The sequence below is a fragment of the Pseudophryne corroboree genome, chromosome 4, assembly GCF_028390025.1.
Source record: "Pseudophryne corroboree isolate aPseCor3 chromosome 4, aPseCor3.hap2, whole genome shotgun sequence".
NCBI lineage: Eukaryota > Metazoa > Chordata > Amphibia > Anura > Myobatrachidae > Pseudophryne > Pseudophryne corroboree.
Window position 1 is genome coordinate 601123573 of NC_086447.1, and position 24087 is coordinate 601147659.

The window sequence follows — 24087 nt, forward strand, 5'->3', positions numbered from 1 at the left end:
CAGCAGTCGGCGGTGGTCTTTCCTTTTTCTCAACAATTACATGACCACCTGGAAACGGCATGGAAACAGCCAGACAACCATTTCCAGATACCGAGGAAATTTCTCTCTCACTGTCCTTTTCAGGTGTCCATGACAGGTAAATGGGAGAATCCGCCGCCAGTGGATGCGTCCGTATCTAGACTGTCCAAGAAGACGACTTTGCCTGTACCGGGAGCCACCTCTCCTAAGGACGCATCTGACCGCAGACTTGAGGCTACTCTTAAGTCCATTTACTCTGCCGCGGGGGTCCAGCTCAGGCCCACTCTGGTAAGTGCATGGGTTAACCTGCCATTGTCAAGTGGGTGGAGGAACTGAGCAATGGGCTGGACTCCGGTGTCCCTAGTCTGACCTGAGCATCATTGTTGAAAACATACGTGAATCAGCAGGTTACTTAGCTACGGCCGCCAAAGACATCAGTCTAATTGGTTCTAAAATTTCTGCTTTTGCCATTTCCGCAAGGTGTACTTTGAGGCTTCGATCTTGGTATTCGGATACTGAATCTAAAAAGTCAGCTGAAGCACTCCCATTTACAATTGATATTTTGTTTGGACCGGAGTTGGACAAATGGATTTCTCAAGCTACCAGGAGCAAATCCACATTTTTACCATCTGCACCTCCGCCTGCCAGGCGCCCCTATATGGGCCCTTTTTTTCAGTACTGTCGACCTCCACAGTTCTTTTGTGGCAGAGGTAGAGACTTTTCTTCCCAGAACAGGGGTGGCAGAGCCAGAGGTCGTCCACACACAGCTGTGCGTCGCCCAGAGACCAAGGCGAACAAAAAACAAGTGGCATGATGGGTTACTATCCCACCTGGGGACTCCACAGGTGGGTGCGTATCTACTGACATTCCATCGGATTTGGACGCACTCCTCTTCGGATCCTTGGATTCACCGTTTGGTGTCGTCAGGGTACAGAATAGATTTCTCAGTTTTCCCTCCAGACTGATTCTTTACAACGGAACTTCCACCGTCCCCAGACAAGGCAGCTGTGCTACAGACTACCATTCAATCCCTTCTTGTATCATGGGTATTGATACCAGTCCCATTGCATCAGAGATGTCGAGGATTCTACTCAATCCTCTTCGTGGTTCTCAAACCGGACGGATCTGTCAGACCGGTTCAAAACTTGAAGTCCTTACATGAGTAACTGAAGTTTTATCGTTTCAGGATGTAGTCCATTCAGATACAAAGGATGTGTACCTGCACATACCCATTTGGAAGCCGCATCAGGCCTGCCTGCGGTTTTTGCCATTTTGCAGGTACATGATCAGTTTTGAGCACTGCCGTTCGGATTATCATTGGCGCCCCAAATCTTCAACCAAAATCATGTCTGTGATCGCCTATCTACGGTCTTTGGGTGTAACCATTGTTTCTTATTTGGATGAGATGTTAATCAAGGTACCAGTGTGGGTGACTCTTCTGGAACATGCATCGTTGACAATACCGGCCCCTAATACGTCATAGATGGCTCATCAACTTCGACAAATCTCCGTTGACCCCGACTCAGCAGCTTCGTTTTCTGTGGTTGATTCTCGACCCGAATCTACAGAGAGTCATCCTACCAATGGACGAAGCCCAGGACATCCGTCGGATGGTCCAGTTGGTCTTACAACCGAAATGAGTATTGTTAAACCTTTTGTATCTGACTGTTGGGGAAGATGGTGGCGTCCTTCGATGCACTATAACTGGGCCATTTCCACTCTAGACCATTCCATCTGGATCTTCTGGCTCAATGGTCAGGCTTTCATCTCCAACTACACCTACACACTTATCTCTTCGGACAATATGGTCCCTTCTCAGATGGCTCCAAATCAGCAACCTGGTGGCGGGACGTCGTTTCGAAATGTGGAATTGGACTATTCTGACAGACGCGAGTCTCCAAGGTTGGGTTGCAGTAGTCCTGGAATATCACTTTCAGGGAATGTGGTCGACCCAGGAAAGCCGGTTACCCATAAATGTTCTCCAGATCAGGGCAATCTACAACGTGCTGACGGCAGCTTACCAATTTCTTCGGACTCGTCCTGTTCATGTACAATCTGACAATGCAACGGCTGTTGCGTACATGAAATGTTCAGAGACAAATCGAGTGATTCTGTCCACCGTGTTCATCCCAGGAGTCGACAATTTGAAGCGGATTATCTCAGTCGCCAGGAAATTCATCCGGGAGAGTGGACACTACATCCGGAGGTGTTCCAGAGTCTTGTTCAAAGGTGTGGATGTCCTCAAATCGGTGTCACGGTTGAATCTTCAACTACCACAGTACGTTTCCAGAACAAGGGATCCAGCAGCAGAAGCAGTGGATGCACTCACGACTTCTTGGAATTTCAGTCTGGGGTACCAGTTTCCACCCATTCTGCTTTTTCCTCGCGTTCTAAAATGCAGAAAACGCAAGTCCGTCAGGGTCATTCTGGTAGCACCAGACTTGCCTCGGAGAAGCTGGTTCTTGGATTTTCAACTCCTTCTGGAAGACTAACGGTGGCCTCTGCCGCTCAGGACAGACCTTCTACGGGAAGGTTCATTTCTCCACCCCAACTTGATGCAGCTGCATTTGACAAGTGGCTGTTGAAACCGCTATCCTAAGACTTGGGGGTATTTCGGTTTCCCTCATCCCTACCATGTTACGGGCCATAAAACTGGTCACAGTGGCTCATTATCACCGCATCTGGCGCTCTTATGTTTCCTGGTGTCAGGGTCGACAAATCCCACATCTTTCCAGATTTTTTTTCCAACATCGTCTGGCCCTTCTTCTGGAAGAGCAGACGTTTCTCCAGGGAGCGCTCAGACTTCAGCCTTCTTTTGTTCCGCCTACAGCACCATGGGATCTGACCTTGGTGTTTTCATTCTTTAGTCCTCCACATTTGGAAGAGCTGGACATTAGGTTTCTCACCTAAAAGACTGTTCTTTTATTGGCACTGGCGTCTGCTCACCGCATATCCAAATTGTGTGCACTGTTGTGCAAACCTCCATTTCTTGTGTTCCATGGGGACAGAGCGGACCTTCGTACTCAGGTTGCGTTTTTGCCAAAGGTTGTGTCAGCTTTTCGCATACATCAGCCAATTGTGTTGCCGGCCCTTTGATAGGGTTTTGGACATTCCGCTACTCTGGATGTAGTACGAGCCTCGCACATTTATGTCGCTAGGCCGACTACCTTCCCACCAGATGATGGGTACATCTTAGGCGGCACGTAGGTGTGCTTCTACTCTACAACTTTGCCGGGCGGACACTTGGTCTTCGTCTAATACCTTTTATTAAGTTTTATCGCTAGGACATGTTTGCTGTTTCGGCTTCTCGTTTTGGCCAATTAGTGCTGCAGGTTCCTCAGAGCTCTCACGCCCTGGGGAAAAACTTTGGGACGTCCCCAGTGTAAACCCCAGTGTCCCCTAGTGAATGAAAGAGATAATGGGATTTTGGTACCTACTGGTAAATCCTTTTCTCTGATTCTACAGGGGACGGCCTCCACAGGTGTCTCACCTGCTTCTTGTAGATGGTTTTCTCTTACGTCCTAGAGGATGCATGGGGATAGACGGGCTCCGCAGGAGACATGGGCACTTTAAGAAAGACTTTAGGTATGGGTGTGCACTGGCTCCTCCCTCTATGCCCCTCCTCCAGACCTCAGTTCACTACTGTGCCCAGAGGAGACTGGGTGCATTACAGGGAGCTCTCCTGAGTTTCCTAAAAGAAAATATATTTGTTAAGGGTTTGTTATTTTCAGGGAGCCTGCTGGCAACAGACTCCCTGCATCGAGGGACTGAGGAGAGAGAAGCAGACCTACTTCTGTGAGTTTCAAGGCTCTGCTTCTTAGGTTACTGGACACCATTAGCTCCAGAGGGATCGGTACGCAGGTCTCACCCTCGCCGTCCGTCCCAGAGCCGCGCCGCCGTCCTCCTCGCAGAGCCGGAAGATAGAAGCCGGGTGAGTAAGAGAAGAAAGAAGACTTCAGAGGCGGCAGAAGACTTCAGATCTTCACTGATGTAACGCACAGCAGTAAAGCTGTGTGCCATTGCTCCCACACAGCACACACAAACGGCAGTCACTGTAAGGGTGCAGGGCGCAGGGGGGGTGCCCTGGGCAGCAATATAAACCTCAATTCTGGCAATAAACATATATACACAGGCTGGGAACTGTATATATAAAGAGCCCCTGCCAGTTTTTTATATATTTTAGCGGGACAGAAGCCCGCCGCTGAGGGGGCGGGGCTTCTTCCTCAGCACTCACCAGCGCCATTTTCTCCACAGCACAGCGCTGAGAGGAAGCTCCCCGGACTCTCCCCTGCTTATCCACAGTGAAAGAGGGTTTTAAAGAAGGGGGGGGCACATAATTGGCGCAATATACAGATTACAGCGCTATCTGGGGAAACATTTTGTGTGTTTTTTCCTGGGTCATATAGCGCTGGGTGTGTGCTGGCATACTCTCTCTCTGTCTCTCCAAAGGGCCTTGTGGGGGAACTGTCTTCAGATAAGAGGATTCCCTGAGTGTGTGGTGTGTCGGTACGCGTGTGTCGACATGTCTGAGGTAGAAGGCTTTCCTGGGGAGGAGGAGGAGGAGCAAATGAATGTGGTGTCTCCATTGACAACGCCGACACCTGACTGGATGTATATGTGGAATGTTTTAAGTGCTAATGTAAATTTATTGCACAAAAGATTAGACAAAGCGGAAGCTAGGGAACAGCCAGGGAGTCAACCCATGTCTGTCCCTATGTCGCAGGGACCTTCGGGGTCTCAAAAGCGCCAACTATCCCAAATAGACACAGATACCGACACGGATTCGGACTCCAGTGTCGACTACGATGATGCGAAGTTAGCCAAAAGTGGCTAAATGTATTCGATATATGATTATTGCAATAAAAGATGTTTTGCATATCAGAGGAACCCCCTGTCCCTGACACGAGGGTACACATGTATAAGGGAAAGAAACCTGAGGTAACCTTTCCTCCCTCACATGAGCTGAACGAGTTATGTGAAAAAGCTTGGGAATCTCCAGACAAAAAACTGCAGATTCCCAAAAGGATTCTTATGGCGTATCCTTTCCCGCCAATGGACAGGATATGGTGGGAATCCTCCCCTAGGGGGGACAAAGCGTTGACGCGCTTATCCAAAAAGGTAGCGCTGCCATCCCAAGATACGGCTACCCTCAGGGATCCTGCTGATCGCAAGCAGGAGGTTACCTTGAAGTCCATTTACACACATTCGGGTACATTACTCAGACCGGCTATTGCGTCGGCTTGGGTGTGTAGCGCTGTAGCAGCATGGACAGATACCTTATCAGCGGAAATTGAATCCCTGGATAAGGATACCATCTTATTGACCCTAGGACATATAAAAGATGCTGTCATATATATGAGAGATGCTCACTACTTGGTTCTAGAATCAACGCTATGTCTAATTCTGCTAGACAAGTCCTATGGACCCGGTGGTGGTCAAGGTACCCCTACTTCAACAAGGGAGGGGATATTACTCAACCCTGTTTGTAGTCCCGAAACCGGACGGTTCGGTCAGACCCATTCTGAATTTAAAATCCCTGAACCTATACTTGAAAAGGTTCAAGTTCAAGATGGAATCGCTCAGGGCGGTCATCGCCAGCCTGGAAGGGGGGGATTTTATGGTATCTCTGGACATAAAGGATGCATACCTTCATGTTCCCATATATCCACCTCATCAGGCGTATCTGAGATTTGCGGTACAGGATTGTCATTACCAATTTCAGACGTTGCCGTTTGGGCTTTCCACGGCCCTGAGAATTTTCACCAAGGTAATGACGGAAATGATGGTGCTCCTGCGCAAGCAGGGAGTCACAATTATCCCGTACTTGGACGATCTCCTCATAAAAGCGACATCACGAGAGCAGTTACTGAACAGCGTGTCACTTTCACTGAAGGTGTTACAGCAACACGGCTGGATTCTCAATATCCCGAAGTCGCAGCTGGTTCCTACGACCTTCTTGGGACCTTCTGACCTTCTTGGGCATGATTCTGGATACGGACCAGAAAAGGGTTTATCTTCCAATGGAAAAGGCTCAAGAACTCATGACTCTGGTCAGGAACCTATTGAAACCAAAACAGGTGTCAGTGCATCACTGCACTCGAGTCCTGGGAAAGATGGTGGCATCTTACGAGGCCATTCCATTCGGCAGGTTCCATGCGAGGACCTTCCAATGGGACCTACTGGACAAGTGGTCCGGTTCACATCTACAGATTCATCAGTTGATCACCCTGTCCCCCAGGGCCAGGGTATCTTTCCTGTGGTGGCTGCAGAGTGCTCACCTTCTAGCGGGTCGCAGGTTCGGCATTCAGGACTGGGTTCTGGTGACCACGGACGCGAGCCTCCGAGGTTGGGGAGCAGTCACACAAGGAAGAAACTTCCAGGGTCTTTGGTCAAGTCAAGAGACTTGTCTTCACATCAACGTCCTGGAGCTGAGGGCCATATACAACGCCCTTCGTTAAGCGGAGACCTTGCCTCGCGACTTACCAGTTCTGATCCCGTCCGACAACATCACCGCAGTGGCTCATGTAAACCGCCAGGCGGCACAAGGAGCAGAGTGGCAATGGCGGAAGCCACCAGGATTCTTCGCTGGGCGGAAAATCATGTAAGCGCATTGTTAGCAGTGTTCATTCCGGGTGTGGACAACTGGGAAACAGACTTCCTCAGCAGACACGACTTGCATCCAGGAGTGGGGGACTTCATCAGGAAGTCTTCGCACGGATTGCAAGCCAGTGGGGACTGCCCAGATAGACATGATGGCGTCCCGCCTCAACAAAAAGCTGCAGAGGTATTGCGCCAGGTCAAGAGACACTCAGGCGGTAGCTGTGGACGCCCTAGTGACACCGTGGGTGTTCCAGTCGGTCTATGTGTTTCCTCCTCTTCCTCTCATCCCAAAGGTGTTGAGAATAATAAGAAAAAGAGGAGTACAGACAATTCTCATTGTTCCAGATTGACCACGAAGGGCCTGGTATCCGGATCTGCAGGAGATGCTCACAGAAGATATGTGGCCTCTTCCTCTAAGACGGGACCTGTTGCATCAGGGGCCCTGTCTGTTCCAAGACTTACCGCGGCTGCGTTTGACGGCATGGCGGTTTTACGCCGGATCCTAGCGGAAAAGGGCATTCCGGATGAGGTCATTCCTACTCTGATAAAGGCTAGGAAGGACGTGACAGCTACACATTATCACCATATATGGCGAAAATATGTTTCTTGGTGTGAGGCCAGGAATACTCCTACGGAAGATTTCCATCTGGGCCGTTCCTTCACTTCCTACAAACTGGAGTGAATTTGGGCCTAAAATTAGGCTCCATTAAGGTTCAGATTTCGGCCTTATCCATTTTCTTTCAAAAAAGAATTGGCTTCTCTCCCAGAAGTACAGACTTTTGTGAAGGAAGTGCTGCATATTCGGCCTCCTTTTGTACCTCCGGTGGCGCCTTGGGACCTTAACGTGGTGTTGAGTTTCCTTAAGTCGCACTGGTTTGAACTACTTAAACCGGTGGAGTTAAAATTTCTCAATTGGAAAGTAGTCATGTTGTTGGCCTTGGCTTCGGCTAGGCGAGTGTCGGAATTGGCGGCTTTGTCTCATAAAAGCCCCTATCTAGTTTTCCATATGGATAGAGCGGAATTGCGGACCCGTCCTCAATTTTTGCCTAAGGTGGCGTCATCTTTTCATATGAACCAACCTATTGTGGTGCCTGTGGCTACACGAGACTTGGAGGATTCCGAGTACCTTGATGTGGTCAGGGCTTTGAAAATTTACGTGGCCAGAACGGCTAGAGTCAGAAAAACAAGGTTGGCGCTCCTGCTTCAAAGCAGACTATTGCTCGCTGGATCTGTAACACGATTCAGCAGGCGCATGCGACGGCTGGATTGCCGTTACCAAAATTGGTCAAGGCCCATTCCACTAGGAAGATGGGCTCGTCTCGGGCGGCTGCCCGAGGGGTCTCTGCACTACAGCTGTGCCGAGCTGCTACTTGGTTGGGTTCAAACATCTTTGCAAAGTTCTATAAGTTTGATACCCTGGCTGAGGAGGACCTCCTGTTTGCTCAATCAGTGCTGCAGAGTCATCCGCACTCTCCCGCCCGTTTGGGAGCTTTGGTATAATCCCCATTGTCTTTACGGAGTCCCCAGCATCCTCTAGGACATAAGAGAAAATAAGATTTTAAACCTACCGGTAAATCTTTTTCTCGTAGTCCGTAGAGGATGCTGGGCGCCTGTCCCAAGTGCGGACTACTTCTGCAAGACTTGTATATAGTTTTGCTTACATAAGGGTTATGTTAATTGTTTTCATCGGTCTCCGACTGATGCTATGTTGTTTTTTAATACTGTTAACTGGTTTGTTTATCTCAAGTTATACGGTGTGAATGGTGTGGGCTGGTATGTATCTTGCCCTTGGTTTAACAAAAATCCTTTCCTCGTACTGTCCGTCTCCTCTGGGCACAGTTTCTCTAACTGAGGTCTGGAGGAGGGGCATAGAGGGAGGAGCCAGTGCACACCCATACCTAAAGTCTTTCTTAAAGTGCCCATGTCTCCTGCGGAGCCCGTCTATCCCCATGGTCCTTACGGAGCCCCCAGCATCCTCTACGGACTACGAGAAAAAGATTTACCGGTAGGTTTAAAATCTTATTTTTGGAATTTGACCTGTTTGTCTTTCATCCTTTCTATGTTCCATCTCCTTTTGGTCTACATTTTTCTAACTGGGAGATGATGGGTACTATAGGAGGAGGAGCTACACATCTATAAATTAACATGTCCCATCTCCCAGCAACCCAAGCCTCTCTCCCATGCGTAAGCTACAGTGTCCCCTGTGGAATCCGAGAAAATTATTTTTCAGTAGGTACTAAAATCCAATTTTTTTAACTAGCTAAAGTAGCCTGCATTACCCAGGTGTAACTGTCAACATTTAAAAAAAATGACCAGCTTGCAGCTCTTCCAACACTCCCATGAGGTGGCTGCCCTTTGTCAAAATTCTGTCCGCATACAAAAACGGGAGGTCCAACAAAGACCTCAACCCTTTAGTATGTCTTCTTGGACTCAATTTTATCACTCTGAAGTTTTCATCCAATCCATCCAGTGGAAGGCCCAGAAGAGGCTCATGTTTCAAAGTTTTGCCTGGTGAACACTGACAGGAGTTCTGACCAGGGACCTCAACCCCACTAAAACCTGGCCATGTTCCAACTGGACCACCTCGCATTGCTTTCATCACAATCTGTGAAGGGGTGAATATAACAAAACAAACAAACAAACAAACACAGACCAATTAATTTTTTATACAATATATTCGTTTAAAATGTGCTTTGAGTTGTGTACTGGTAATCTTTATTTACATTACTATGCAGTTTCATTTTCAAATTGAACAATTCTTTTGTTTCTTTTAAAACAGATCGGAGCTGTAGTAGAAATAAAAAGTCCAGATGGAACTTATCAAGAAGCTGTTATCAATAAATTAACTGATGCAAGTTGGTACACAGTAGGTAAGTTTAGTAGTTTTCATATCTGCATGTTATTATTAATTTTTTTTGTTTTAAATGTTCAATTTTGTGAAGAAAATAATATATGAAAGCTCAGTAAACTTGAGAATTTGTTTTGTACTATAGTGTTTGATGATGGAGATGAAAAGACTCTAAGAAGATCATCCCTCTGCTTAAAGGGAGAGCGACATTTTGCAGAGAGTGAAGTAAGTATAGCATGACACTTGAACCAATTAAGTTATGAAATCCATAAACAAGAAAATAAAAAAGTCATACATACGGACAATATAGCTATATATCTTTCAGTGTGAACAATATAGTGATAAATGCAGGGTATAGCATAGGAAAGACAAGTGCAGTTTTTAAATGTGGTTTAATACTGTAGATTTTAGACATGATGATGCTAGATATGGAAAACATTATTCTGAGAACCAGAAGCAGTCCAGGTGCTTACTGTGTTTTGTAGTAAGCTTTATGGATACAAGTGCAAAATTAATATTGATAAGCATACTACCTACACACTATATAGAAAGTAAAATAGATCAAACCATGTGTTACGGAAAATACACATTTTTCTTGCATCCATTGGGGATACTGGGGAATGCTTATTATAATGGGGTATAGATGGGTCCGCTGGAGGCGGTGCACTTTAAGAAATCTTCAACTGTCTCTGTGCTGGCTCCTCCCCTTTATGCCCCCTCCCTCAGCTCAGTTTAAAAAAATGTGTCCTCAGAGCCGGTCACATCTCTGGAGGGCTCCAGAGTTTTTCTTCATATTTATTTTATGCTTTATTTCTCTAACGTCCTTGAGGATGCTGGGACTCCGTAAGGACCATGGGGAATAGACGGGCTCCGCAGGAGATAAGGCACTTTAAGAAAGCTTTGGACTCTGGGTGTGCACTGGCTCCTCCCTCTATGCCCCTCCTCCAGACCTCAGTTTTACAATGTGCCCAGAGCAAGATGGGTGCACTGCAGAGAGCTCTCCAGAGTTCTCTGCCTAGAAGCATTTTTGTTTGGATTTTTTCTTTCTACATTTTACTTTTTCACAGGGAGCACTGCTGGCAACAGGCTCCCTGCATCGTGGGACTGAGGAGAGAGGAGCAGACTTCTTGTCAAAGATAGGCTCTGCTTCCTCGGCTACTGGACACCATTAGCTCCAGAGGGGGTGAACGCAGGTTCTTGCTGGGCGTCCACCCCTGGAGCCGCGCTGCCGTTCTCCTCACAGAGCTAGAAGTACAGAAGACAGAAGTCGTCAGGCGGCAGAAGCCTTCAGCTTCACTGAGGTAACGTACAGCACTGCAGCTGTGCGTCATTGCTCCCATACACCTCACATACTCCGGTCACTGTAAGGGTGCAGGACGCAGGGGGGGGCGCCCTGGGCGGCAGTATAAACCTCTGCATGGCATAAAGAATGTATACATGTACAGATGGGCTCTGTACATGTATATAAAAGAGCCCCCGCCATATTTCACTAAGTTTGAGCGGGACAGAAGCCCGCCGCCGAGGGGGCGGGGCTTCTCCCTCAGCACTCACCAGCGCCATTTTCTCTCCACAGCACTGCTGAGAGGAAGCTCCCCAGACTCTCCCCTGCTTACACACGGTGAAAGGGTGCTTAAAAGAGAGTGGGGGGGGGGGGGGGGGCACATAATTGGCGGTTTACATATTATACAGCGCTGCTGGGGAAAAACAATTTGTGTTGGTCTCCAGGGTTATTGCGCTGGGGTGTGTGCTGGCATACTCTCTCTCTATCTCTCCAAAGGGCCTTGACAGGGATACTGTCTTCAGGGGTTCCCTGTGTGTGTGTGAAGTGTGTCGGTACGCGTGTGTCGACATATTTGACGAGGAAGGCTTGCTTAATGTGGAGGTGGAGTGCTTGAATGTCAGGTCGCCGTCGGCAACGCCGACACCGGAATGGGTGGATATGCTGAATGTCTTGAATGTAAATGTCAATCTATTGCATAAAAGATTAGACAAAACAGAAGCTAGGGATCAGTCAGGTAGCCAGTCCATGCCTGTCCCTGGGGCGCCAGGTCCTTCGGGGTCTCAGAAGCGCACCATATCCCAGATCGATGACACAGATACCGACACAGATACTGACTCTAGTGTCGACTATGAAGATGCAAAATTACAGCCAAAGGTGGCTAAGGGTATACGGTACATGATTATGGCCATTAAAGAGGTTTTGCATATTACTGAGGAACCCCCTGTCCCTGACACGAGGGTACACATGTATAAAGGGAAAAAGCCTGAAGTCACTTTCCCATCCTCATTTGAATTAAGTGACTTGTGCGAAAAGGCTTGGGAATCTCCGGATAGGAGACCACAAGTTCCCAAAAGGATTCTCATGGCGTATCCTTTTCCACAAACTGATAGGATACGCTGGGAATCTTCGCCAAAAGTTGACAAGGCGCTGACACGTTTGTCCAAAAAGGTGGCACTGCCTTCTCAGGATACGGCTTCCCTCAAGGAACCTGCTGATCGCAGGCAGGAAATTACCTTAAAGCACATTTACAATCATTCCGGTACTATTGCTCGACCGGCTATGGCAGAGGTTCTCAAACTCGGTCCTCGGGGGCACACACAGTGCATGTTTTGCAGGTAACCCAGCAGGTGCACAGGTGTATTAATTACTCACTGACACATTTTAAAAGGTCCACAGGTGGAGCTAATTATTTCACTTGCGATTCTGTGAGGAGACCTGCAAAACATGCACTTTGTGTGCCCCCGAGGACCAAGTTTGAGAACCTCTGGGCTATGGCGTCGGCCTGGGTTTGTAGTGCGGTTGTAGCATGGGCAGATTCCTTATCTACGGAAATTGACACCTTAGATAGGGACGCCATTCAAATGACCATAGAGCATATCAGAGATGCTGCCTTGTATATGAGGGATGCTCAGAGAGACATTTGTTTATTAAGCTCCTGAATAAATGCTATGTCTATTTCTGCTAGGCGGCTCTTGTGGACACGACAGTGGACGGGAGATGCCGATTCAAAGCGACATATGGAGTCCTTGCCTTACAAGGGGGTGGAGTTGTTTGGAGACGGCCTCTCGGATCTTGTCGCTACGGCTGGTAAGTCAAATTTCTTACCTTATGTCCCCCCCGCAACATACAAAAAAGGCACCTCATTATCAAATGCAGTCCTTTCGTTCCAATAAAAACAAGAAGGTACGTGGATCATCCTTTGTTGCCAGAGGGAAAGGCAGGGGAAAAAAGCTGCACACAGCTAGTTCCCAAGAGCAGAAGTCCTCCCCCGCGTCTGCAAAGTCCACCGCATGACGCTGGGGCTTTCCGGGGGGAGGCAGATCTGGTGGGGGCTCGTCTTCGATTTTTCAGCCACGTCTGGGTTCACTCGCAGGTGGATCCCTGGACATTAGAGATTGTTTCCCAGGGATACAGGCTGGAATTCGAAGACTTGCCTCCTCGCTGATTTTTCAAATCGGCTCTGCCGGCTTCCCAGTCAGAGAGGGAGCTAGTGTTGACAGCAATCCAAAAATTGTATATTCAACAGGTGATTGTCACAGTTCCTCATCTCCAGCAAGGAGAGGGATATTACTCAACCCTGTTTGTGGTCCCGAAACCGGACGGTTCGGTCAGACCCATTTTAAACCTGAAATCTCTGAACCTGTACTTGAAGAGGTTCAAGTTCAAAATGGAATCACTCAGGGTGGTCATCGCCAGCCTGGAGGGGGGGGATTGGATGGTGTCCCTGGACATAAAGGATGCTTACCTTCATGTTCCGATATTCCCCCCGCATCAGGCGTTCCTGAGATTTGCAGTGCAGGACTGCCACTACCAATTTCAGACGTTGCCGTTTGGGCTTTCCACGGCCCCGAGAATTTTCACCAAGGTAATGGCGAAAATGATGGTGCTCCTGCGCAGGCAGGGGGTCACAATTATCCCATACTTGGACGATCTCCTCATAAAGGCGAGATCTCGGGAGAGGTTGCTGGACAGCGTGTCTCTGTCCATGAAGACATTGCAGTCACACGGATGGATTCCCAATATACCGAAGTCCCAGCTAGTCCCTACAACGCGTCTGACCTTTTGGGGCTGATTCTAGACACAGACCAGAAAAAGGTTTTTCTTCCGATCGAAAAGGTTCAGGAACTCATAACCATGGTCAGTAACCTATTAAAACCAAAAAAGGTTTCAGTGCATCATTGCACGCGGGTCCTGGGGAAGATGGTGGCTTCCTATGAGGCCATCCCTTTCGGCAGGATCCATGCGAGGACCTTCCAATAGGACCTTTTGGACAAGTGGTCCAGGTCCCATTTACAAATGCATCAAAAGATCACACTGTCTCCCAGGACCAGGGTATCTCTCCTGTGGTGGCTGAACAGTGCTCACCTACTAGAAGGTCGCAGGTTCGGCATTCAGGACTGGGTCCTGGTGACCACGGACGCAAGCCTCCGAGGCTGGGGAGCAGTGACACTGGGAAGAAATTTCCAAGGTCTCTGGTCAAGCCTAGAGTCTTGTCTCCACATCAAAGTCCTGGAGTTGAGGGCCATATACAACGCCCTGCGTCAAGCGGAGGCATTGCTTCAGAGAAAACCGGTTCTGATTCAGTCAGACAATGTCACGGCAGTGGCTCATATAAACCGCCAAGGCGGAACACGGAGCAGAATGGCCATGGCAGAAGCGACCAGGATTCTACGCTGGGCGGAAGGCCATGTAAACGCGCTGTCAGCTGTGTTCATCCCGGGGGTGGACAACTGGGAGGCGGACTTCCTCAGCAGGCACGACCTGCATCCAGGAGAGTGGGGACTTCATCAAGAAGTCTTCGCACAGATCACGGATCGTTGGGGACTGCCTCAAATCGACATGATGGCATCCCGTCTCAACAAAAAGCTAAAGCGGTATTGCGCCAGGTCAAGGGACCCTCAGGCGGTAGCGGTAGACGCTCTGGTGACACCTTGGGTGTTCAGATCGGTCTATGTGTTTCCTCCTCTTCCTCTCATACCCATGGTGTTGAGAATAATAGAAGAAGCAGGGTCAGAACAATACTCATTGTTCCAGATTGGCCACTGAGGACTTGGTATCCGGAGCTGCAAGAATTGCTCGCAGGGGATCCGTGGCCTCTTCCTCTAAGGCAGGACCTGCTGCGGCAGGGGCCCTGTCTGTTCCAAGACTTACCGCGGCTGCGTTTGACGGCTTGAACGCCGGATCCTAGTGGAAAAAGGGATTCCGGAGGAGGTCATTCCTACCCTGATCAAGGCTAGGAAAGACGTGACGTTAAAACATTATCACCGTATATGGCGAAAATATGTTTCTTGGTGTGAGGCCAGAGCTGCTCCTACGGAGGAGTTCCATTTGGGCCGTCTACTTCACTTCCTTCAAACAGGAGTGACTTTGGGCCTAAAATTAGGGTCCATAAAGGTCCAAATTTCGGCCTTATCCATTTTCTTTCAAAGAGAATTGGTCTCTAATCCTGAAGTACAGATTTTTGTGAAGGGAGTGCTGCATATTCAGCCTCCTTTTGTGCTTCCGGTGGCGCCTTGGGATCTTAACGTGGTGTTACGGTTCCTCAAGTCACCTTGGTTTGAACCACTCAAAACTGTGGAGTTGAAATACCTCACGTGGAAAGTGGTCATGTTGTTGGCGTTAGCTTTGGCAAGACATGTTTCCGAATTGGCGGCTTTATCACATAAAAGCCCATACTTGGTTTTTCACGTGGATAGGGCAGAGTTGAGGACTCGCCCTCACTTTCTGCCAAAAGTGGTCTCCTCTTTTCATGTGAACCAACCTATTGTCGTGCCTGTGGCTACATGGGACTTGGAGGATTCCGAGTCCCTGGATGTAGTCAGAGCTTTGAAGATTTATGTGACCAGAACGGCTAGAATCAGGAAGACTGAAGCTTTGTTCGTTCTGTTTGCGGCCAACAAGGTTGGCGCTCCTGCTTCAAAGCAGACTATTGCTCGCTGGATCTGTAACACGATTCAGCAGGCGCATTCTACGGCAGGATTGCCGTTACTGAAATCGGTTAAGGCCCACTCCACTAGGAAAGTGGGCTCTTCTTGGGCGGCTGCCCGAGGGGTCTCGGCATTACAGTTGTGCCGAGCAGCTACTTGGTCGGGGACAAACACCTTTGCAAAGTTCTATAAGTTTGATACCCTGGCTGAGGAGGACCTCCTGTTTGCTCAATCGGTGCTGCAGAGTCATCCGCACTCTCCCGCCCGTTTGGGAGCTTTGGTATAATCCCCATGGTCATTACGGAGTCCCAGCATCCTCAAGCACGTTAGAGAAAATAAGATTTTACTTACCGGTAAATCTTTTTCTCGTAGTCCGTAGAGGATGCTGGGCGCCCGTCCCAAGTGCGGACTTCTTCAGCAAGACTTGTATATAGTTATTGCTTACATAAGGGTTATGTTATAGTTTTCGGTGGTACCGTGGCTATGTTGTTGTTCATACTGTTAACTGGGTAAGTTTATCACAAGTTATACGGTGTGATTGGTGTGGCTGGTATGAATCTCGCCCTTAGATTTACAACAATCCTTCCTCGTACTGTCCATCTCCTCTGGGCACAGTTTCCCTAACTGAGGTCTGGATTAGGGGCATAGAGGGAGGAGCCAGTGCACACCCAGAGTCCAAAGCTTTCTTAAAGTGCCCTATCTGCTGCGGAGCCCGTCTATTCCCCATGGTCCTTCCGGAGTCCCAGCATCCTCTACGGACTACGAGAAATAGATTTACCTGTAAGTAAAATCTTATTTATTTTCAGACAGGGTAGCTGGCAACTACCTGTCTGCTTCGTGGGTCTTTTGGGGGAGCTGAGGCACCATTTTTGAAACTGGTACTGCTCCGCTGCTAAACTCTGCAGAATGGCAGGCAGGGATCTCGGATCTGCCCATGGCTTGGCCCTGCCATCGCCCACCCCCCGCTCCTGCCCCTTTCCCATTGACAATGGGAGGCACCACGATCGTTGCCTCCCAACCCCATTTACACAGTGATGATGATTAGATTAAGATAAAGGATATACTTACGACACAGAATGTGTCATAAGTATCTTCTTTGTATTAATTTAATCATTAATGACGGGGGAGGCACTGCCTCCCCTGAATGGATGTCCCTGATATCTCTCCCTATCTATCTATCTATCTATCTATCTATCTATCTATCTATCTATCTATCTATCTATCTATCTATCTATCTATCTGTATCTATCTATGTGTGTGTGTGTATATATATATATATATACTGCTGGCAACAGGCTCACCGCATCGAGGGACTAAGGGGAGAAGAAGCGAACCTACCTAAGTGGTGGTAGCTTGGGCTTCTTAGGCTACTGGACACCATTAGCTCCAGAGGGATCGAACACAGGACCCGACCTCGTCGTCCGTTCCCGGAGCCGCGCCGCCGTCCCCCTTACAGAGCCAGAAGCAAGAAGGTGGTCCGGAAAATCGGCGGCTGAAGACTTCGGTCTTCTCCAAGGTAGCGCATAGCACTGCAGCTGTGCGCCATTGCTCCTCATGCACACCACACACTTCGGTCGCTGATGGGTGCAGGGCGCTGGGGGGGGGGCGCCCTGAGCAGCAATACTGACACCTTGGCTGGCAAACTGGCACCATATATAGCCCCAGAGGCTATATAGGTGCTTTTTAACCCCTGCCAGAATCCATAAAAATGCGGGAGAAAGTCCGCGAAAAAGGGGCAGAGCTATCTCCTTCAGCACACTGGCGCCATTTTTCCCTCACAGCTCCGTTGGAGGGAAGCTCCCTGGCTCTCCCCTGCAGTCAATACACTACAGAAAGGGTTAAAAAGAGAGGGGGGGCACAATTTAGGCGCAGTATACAATATATATAGGCAGCTATAAGGGAAAACACTCTTTTATATGTGATATCCCTGTGATATATAGCGCCCTGGTGTGTGCTGGCATACTCTCCCTCTGTCTCCCCAAAGGGCTTTGTGGGGTCCTGTCCTCTGTCAGAGCATTCCCTGTGTGTGTGCTGTGTGTCGGTACGGCTGTGTCGACATGTATGAGGAGGATAATGATGTGGAGGCGGAGCGAATGCCTGTAAATGTGATGTCACCCCCTGCGGGATCGACACCGGTGTGGTTGGACTTATGGAAGGATTACGTGAAAGTGTCAACTCCTTACAAAAAAGGTCGACGACACAGAACAGCCGGCTACTCAGCTTGTGCCTGTTCCAGCGTCTCAAATGTCATGGGGGGCTCTAAAAACGCCCGCTACCTCAGATGGCAGAAACAGATGTCGACGGATACCGATTCCAGTGTCGACGACGATGAGACTAGTGTACCCTCCAAATAGGTCCACCCGTTACATGATTGAGGCAATGAAAAATGTGTTACACATTTATGATAATACCCCAGGTACCACATAAAAGGGTATTATGTTTGGTGAGAGAAAACTACCAGTAGTTTTTCCTACATCTGAGAAATTAAATGAGGTGTGTGAGGAAGCGTGGTCTTCCCCCGGTAAGAAATTGATAATTTCTAAACGGTAATTGGCAGCGTACCCTTTCCCGCCAGAGGATAGGTCACGTTGGGAAACACCCCATAGGGTAGATACAGCGCTTACACGCTTATCAGAAAAGGTGGCACTACCGTCTCCGGATACGGCCGCCCTGAAGGAACCTGCTGATAAAAAGCAGGGGGTTACCCTAAAAGATATAGTCACACACTCGGGCATTATATTGCGACCAGCCATTGCTTCGGCATGGATGTGCAGTGCTCCCGCTGCGTGGTCAGATTCCCTGTCGGAAAATTACTATGGATAGGGACAATATTTTGCTGACAATAGAGCATATAAAAGACGTGGTCTTATACATGCGTGATGCACAGAGGGATATTTGCCGGCTGGCATCAAAAATAAGCGCTAGGTCCATTGCCGCCAGACGGGGGTTATGGACTCGGCAATGGTCAGGCGATGCCGACTCGAATCGGCACATGGAAGTTTTGCCCTATAAGGGGGTAAAACTGTTTGGGGATGGTCTTTCAGACCTCGTTTCCACAGCTACTGCTGGGAAATCGACTTTTTTGCCACAGGCTACCCCACAACAAAGGAAAGCACCGTATCATCAAGTACAGTCCTTTCGGCCCCAGAAAAGCAAGAGGGCTAGAGGCTCATCCTTTCTGCCGAGAGGCAAAGGTAGAGGAAAAAGCTGCAGCACACAGCTAGTTCCCAAGAGCAGAAGTCCTCCCTGCGTCCGGTAAGTCCACAGCATAACGCTGGGGCTGCTCAGGCGGACCCGGGTACGGTGGGGGCCCGTCTCAGAAATTTCAGCGCCCAGTGTGCTCTCTCACATGGATCCCTGGGTCCTTCAAGTAGTATCTCAGGGGTACAGGCTGGAGTTCGAGACGTTCTTCCCCCCGCCGTTTCCTAAAATCTGCCTTACAGGCACCTCCCTCTGCCAGGGAGGCGGTGTTGGTGGCTATTCAACACTATAATCACAACAAGTGATTGTCAAGGTGCCCCTCCTTCAGCAAGGAAGGGGTTACTATTCCACAATGGTTGTGGTACCGAAACAGAACGGTTCGGTGAGACCCATCTTTAAATTAAAATACTTGAACTTTTATATCAGAAGATTCAAGTTCGAGATGGAATCGCTCAGGGCGGTTATTACGAGCCTGGACGAGGGGGATTACAGGGTCTCCCTGGATATCAAGGATGCGTACCTGCATGTCCACATTTACCCTCCTCACCAGGAGTACCTCAGATGTGTGGTACAGGACTGTCACTATCGGTTCCAGACGCTGCCGTTGGAGTTGTCCACGGCACCGAAGGTCTTTACCAAGGTAATGGCCGAAATGATGATACTCCTTCGCAAGAAGGAAGTTTTTATTATCCCGTACTTGGACGATCTCCTGATAAAGGCGAGGTCCAAAGAACAGTTGGTAGTGGGGGTAGCACTCTCTCGGGAAGTGCTACAACAGCACGACTGGATTCTCAATATTCCAAAGTCACAGCTGGTCCCGACGACACGTCTTCTGTTCCTGGGAATGATTCTGGACACAGACCAGAAAAGAGTGTTTCTTCCAGTGGAAGCACACGAGTCCTGAAAAAAAAAATAGCTTCGTACGAAGCATAATTCCATTCGGAAGGTTCCACGCAAGGACGTTCCAGTGGGACCTGTGGGACAAATGGTCCGGGTCCCATCTACAGATACAACAGCGGATAACCCTATCGGCAAGAAACAGGGTGTCGCTGCTGTGGTGGCTGCAGAGGGCTCATCTACTAGAGGGCCGCAGATTCGGAATACAGGACTGGGTCCTGGTGACCACGGAGGCCAGCCTTCGGGGCTGGAGTGCAGTCACACAGGGAAGAAATTTCCAAGGAGATTTCGCTTCACATAATTATTCTGGAGCTAAGGGCCATTTACAATGCCCTAAGCCAAGCAAGGCCCCTGCTTCAGAACCAGCCGGTACTGATCCAATCAGACAACATCACGGCGGTCGCCTATGTAAACAGACAGGGCGGCACAAGAAGCAGGATGGCGATGGCAGAAGCCACAAGGATTCTCCGATGGGCGACCTACACCCGGGAGAATGGGGACTTCTTCCAGAAGTTTTCCAAATGCGGGTAAACCGTTGGGAATGACCACGGGTGGACATGATGGCGTCCCGCCTCAACAAAAAGTTGAAAAGATATTGCGCCAGGTCAAGGGACCCTCAGGCGATCGCTGTGGACGCTCTAGTGACACCGTGGGTGTACCAGTCGGTTTATGTGTTTCCTCCTCTACCTCTCATACCCAGGGTACTGAGAATAATAAGAATGCGAGGAGTGAAAACCATACTCGTGGTTCCGGATTGGCCAAGAAGAGCTTGGTACCCGGAACTTCAAGAGATGCGGGCAGAGGACCCTTGGCCTCTGCCGCTCAGACAAGACCTGCTGCAGCAGGGACCCTGTCTGTTCCAGGACTTACCGCGGCTGCGTTTGACGGCATGGCGGTTGAACACCGGATCCTAAAGGAAAAGGGTATTCCGGAGGAAGTCATCCCTACCCTGATCAAAGCCAGGAAGGATGTCACCGCAAGACATTATTACCGCATTTGGCGGAAATATGTTGCTTGGTGTGAGGCCATGAAGGCCCCGAAGGAGGAATTTCAACTGGGTCGATTCCAACACTTCCTGCAAGCAGGGGTGACGTTGGGCCTCAAATTGGGGTCCATCAAGGTCCAGATTTCGGCTCTGTCGATTTTCTTCCAGAAAGAACTGGCTTCACTGCCTGAAGTTCAGACTTTTGTCAAAGGAGTTCTGCATATTCAGCCTCCTTTTGTGCCCCCAGTGGCACCTTGGGATCTCAATGTGGTTTTGGCATTCCTGAAATCACATTGGTTCGAACCACTGAAGACTGTGGAATTAAAATATCTCACGTGGAAAGTGGTCATAAGATGGATAGGGCAGAATTGAGGACTCGTCCTCAGTTTCTCCCGAAGGTGGTCTCAGCTTTTCACTTGAACCAACCTATTGTGGTGCCTGCGGCTACTACGGACTTGGAGGATTCCAAGTTGCTGGACGTAGTCAGGGCCCTGAAAATTTATGTTTCCAGGACGGCTGGAGTCAGAAAAACTGACTCGCTGTTTATCTTGTATGCACCCAACAAGCTGGGTGCTCCTGCTTCTAAGCAGTCTATTGCGCGCTGGATTTGTAGCACTATTCAGCTGGCGCATTCTGCGGTAGGATTACCGCAGCCTAAATCAATAAAAGCCCATTCCACAAGGAAGGTGGGCTCATCTTGGGCGGCTGCCCGAGGGGTCTCGGCTTTACAACTTTGCCGAGCAGCTACTTGGTCAGGGGCAAACACGTTTGCTAAATTCTACAAATTTGATTCCCTGGCTGAGGAGGACCTGGAGTTCTCTCATTCGGTGCTGCAGAGTCATCCGCACTCTCCCGCCCGTTTGGGAGCTTTGGTATAATCCCCATGGTCCTTACGGAGTCCCCAGCATCCACTAGGACGTCAGAGAAAATAAGATTTTACTCACCGGTAAATCTATTTCTCGTAGTCCGTAGTGGATGCTGGGCGCCCATCCCAAGTGCGGATTGTCTGCAATACTTGTACATAGTTATTGTTACAAAAATCGGGTTTTGTTGTGAGCCATCTCTTCAGAGGCTCCAATTGTTATCATACTGTTAACCGGGGTTCCTATCACGTGTTATATAGTGTGATTGGTATGGCTGGTATGAGTCTTACCCGGGATTCAAAATCCTTCCTTATTGTGTCAGCTCTTCCGGGCACAGTTCCTAACTGAGGCTTGGAGGAGGGTCATAGGGGGAGGAGCCAGTGCACACCAGATAGTCCTAAATCTTTCTTTAGATGTGCCCAGTCTCCTGCGGAGCCGTCTATTCCCCATGGTCCTTACGGAGTCCCCAGCATCCACTACGGACTACGAGAAATAGATTTACCGGTGAGTAAAATCTTATTTTAGCGATCAAACATTTTGCCACATAGGTGTTATATGATGGGCCTCTTGGATAATCCCTGTTGTCCTAAATGCAGACAACAGCCCGCTGACCTTTACCACTGTTTTTGGATGTGTCCCTCCCTTAGACTGTTTTGGCTAGTGGAGTGGCGTTTTGCTTCTCAATGCTTGGGGAACTATATCCCCCATACGTCTGAATGGGCAATCTTTGGCCTATTGCCACCAAATACTCGCGCTCCCAAAGAAGTTAAGAGATTACTATTGGCAATATCCTCTGCAGCCTGTAAATCAATTTTACATATGTGGATACAAAGTTCGGTGCCAATTTTAGATATGTTTAAAGACAAACTGTTCTATATTTGTCACTTGGATTGGTTGGAGGCCTCCCTATAAAAAGAATCCCATACTGAAATTTTTTTTGCTACATGGGAGAGTTTTATTGAGGTTCTCCCCATACCTACAAAGGAGGCCATCCTAAATTGCTTCTGTAATACCATATGGTATGAAACTCGAATCATTCTTCAAGTTCCTCCTATTTCCATTTGATGGTGTTAATTGAATAGCTGTGATTTCTGACCTTTTTTTTTAACCACACATATATGTATTTATGTAAAATTGAAAAAAAAAAGTTTTTCCTTTTCCTCATCTATATTATGTTTTATGTATAATATTGGTGTAAACTTTTTCTCTTAGTGTATTATACCACAAATTCTGATGTAATTTACCATTTTTGACGGAATCACACTCATACAATTGTATCTGTTGTAATATACCTTCTTTATTGCTTCAATAAAGAAAAGTGTATTTAAAAAACAAACAAAAAAAACAAGAGTTCCAAAGGTGACAGCAGTAGATGCGCTAATGACGCCTTAGAATTAGCAAACAGTATATCTTTTCCCTCTATTTTGTTTACGAGAATAGGAGAGAGGTTCAGGCAATTTTAATTTCCCCAGACTGGCCACGCAGATCTTGGTACACAGATCTCATTTACTTGTTGGTAGAAGAACCCTGGCCTCTGACGCTCCGGGAAGACCTTCTTTAACGAGGCCCGTTCGTCTAGCCAGACTTACACCGGCTACGTTTAACGGCATGGATGTTCAAAAGGCAAATTCTAGCCAGGAAGGGCTTTCCAGGTGCTGTAATACTGACTATGCTTCAAGCCAGAAAGGCAGTCACTTCACGACATTCCCATCACATATGGAAGAGGTATATCTCCTGGTGTGAAGGACGACAATATCCGCCAGCGGATTTCAAACGGGGTCGGCTTTTATGCTTCCTACAGTCGGGAGTGGATGTGGGCCGAAGTTTGGCTCATTAAAGGTTCAGATTTATCAATCCTTTTCCAGAAACAACTGGCCATGCTGCCAGAGGTTCAGACATTCCTCAAAGGTGTGCTTCACATAATACCACCCTAGGTACCACCTCCGACACCTTGGGATCTAAACCTGGTTTTAGATTTCCCACAATCTTCTTGGTTTGAACCTCTACAAACGGTAGATGAACGGTGTCTTATGTGGAAGACACTACTGCTGTTAGCCTTGGATTCAGCAAGCAGTCTCTGAGTTAGGGGCATTGTCGGCCAAGAGTTTCACATTGACAGTGCAGAGCTCAGATCTCAGCAGAATTTCTTGCTGAAGGTTATCTCAGCTTTTCATATCAACAACTGATAGTGGTTCTGGTCATTAATGACGTTTCAGCTACTCCAAGATGACTGGAGGTAGTACGAACATTGAAGATCTATGTCAGAAGAACTGATTGTATCGGAATGTCAGATTCTCTCTTCATTTTGTATGATGCCAACCAGATAGGTTGCCCAACTTCAAATCAGGCAATAGGCCATTGGATCAGACACACTCTCCAACAGGCTTATTCATCAGCTGCTTTGCCTCTACCACATTCCATTACAGCCCAGTCTTCAAGGCCGGTGGGCTCCTCTTGGGCAGCTGCCCGGGGAGTCTTGGCATTACACCTATGCCGAGCGGCCAACTGGTTGGATACAAACACGTTGTCAAATTCTATTGGTTTGATACCTTGGCATCAGGGGACAGTCAGCATAGTCGTTCAGTATTGCAGGGGTCTCCGCACACTCCGGCCCGTTAAGGGAGCTCTGGGACGTCCTCATTGTAATAAGCATTCCCTCGTGTCCCCTATGGATGAAAGAGAAAATAGGATTTTGGTACCTACAGGTAAATCCTTATCTCATAGTCTATAGGGGATACTGGGCTCCC

The 24087-nt window shown here is 48.5% G+C and overlaps 1 protein-coding gene across 2 annotated transcripts in view; it reads left to right on the forward strand.

Moving 5' to 3' along the window:
• ARID4B (AT-rich interaction domain 4B) overlaps positions 1 to 24087 on the forward strand; it is a 375127-nt gene that overhangs the window by 132882 nt on the left and 218158 nt on the right. For both annotated transcript variants that reach the window (XM_063917566.1, XM_063917567.1), the window contains exons 5-6: positions 9398 to 9488; positions 9612 to 9691. In XM_063917566.1, coding sequence (XP_063773636.1) covers positions 9398 to 9488; positions 9612 to 9691 — 171 coding nt within the window. The remainder of the gene's footprint in view (positions 1 to 9397; positions 9489 to 9611; positions 9692 to 24087) is intronic.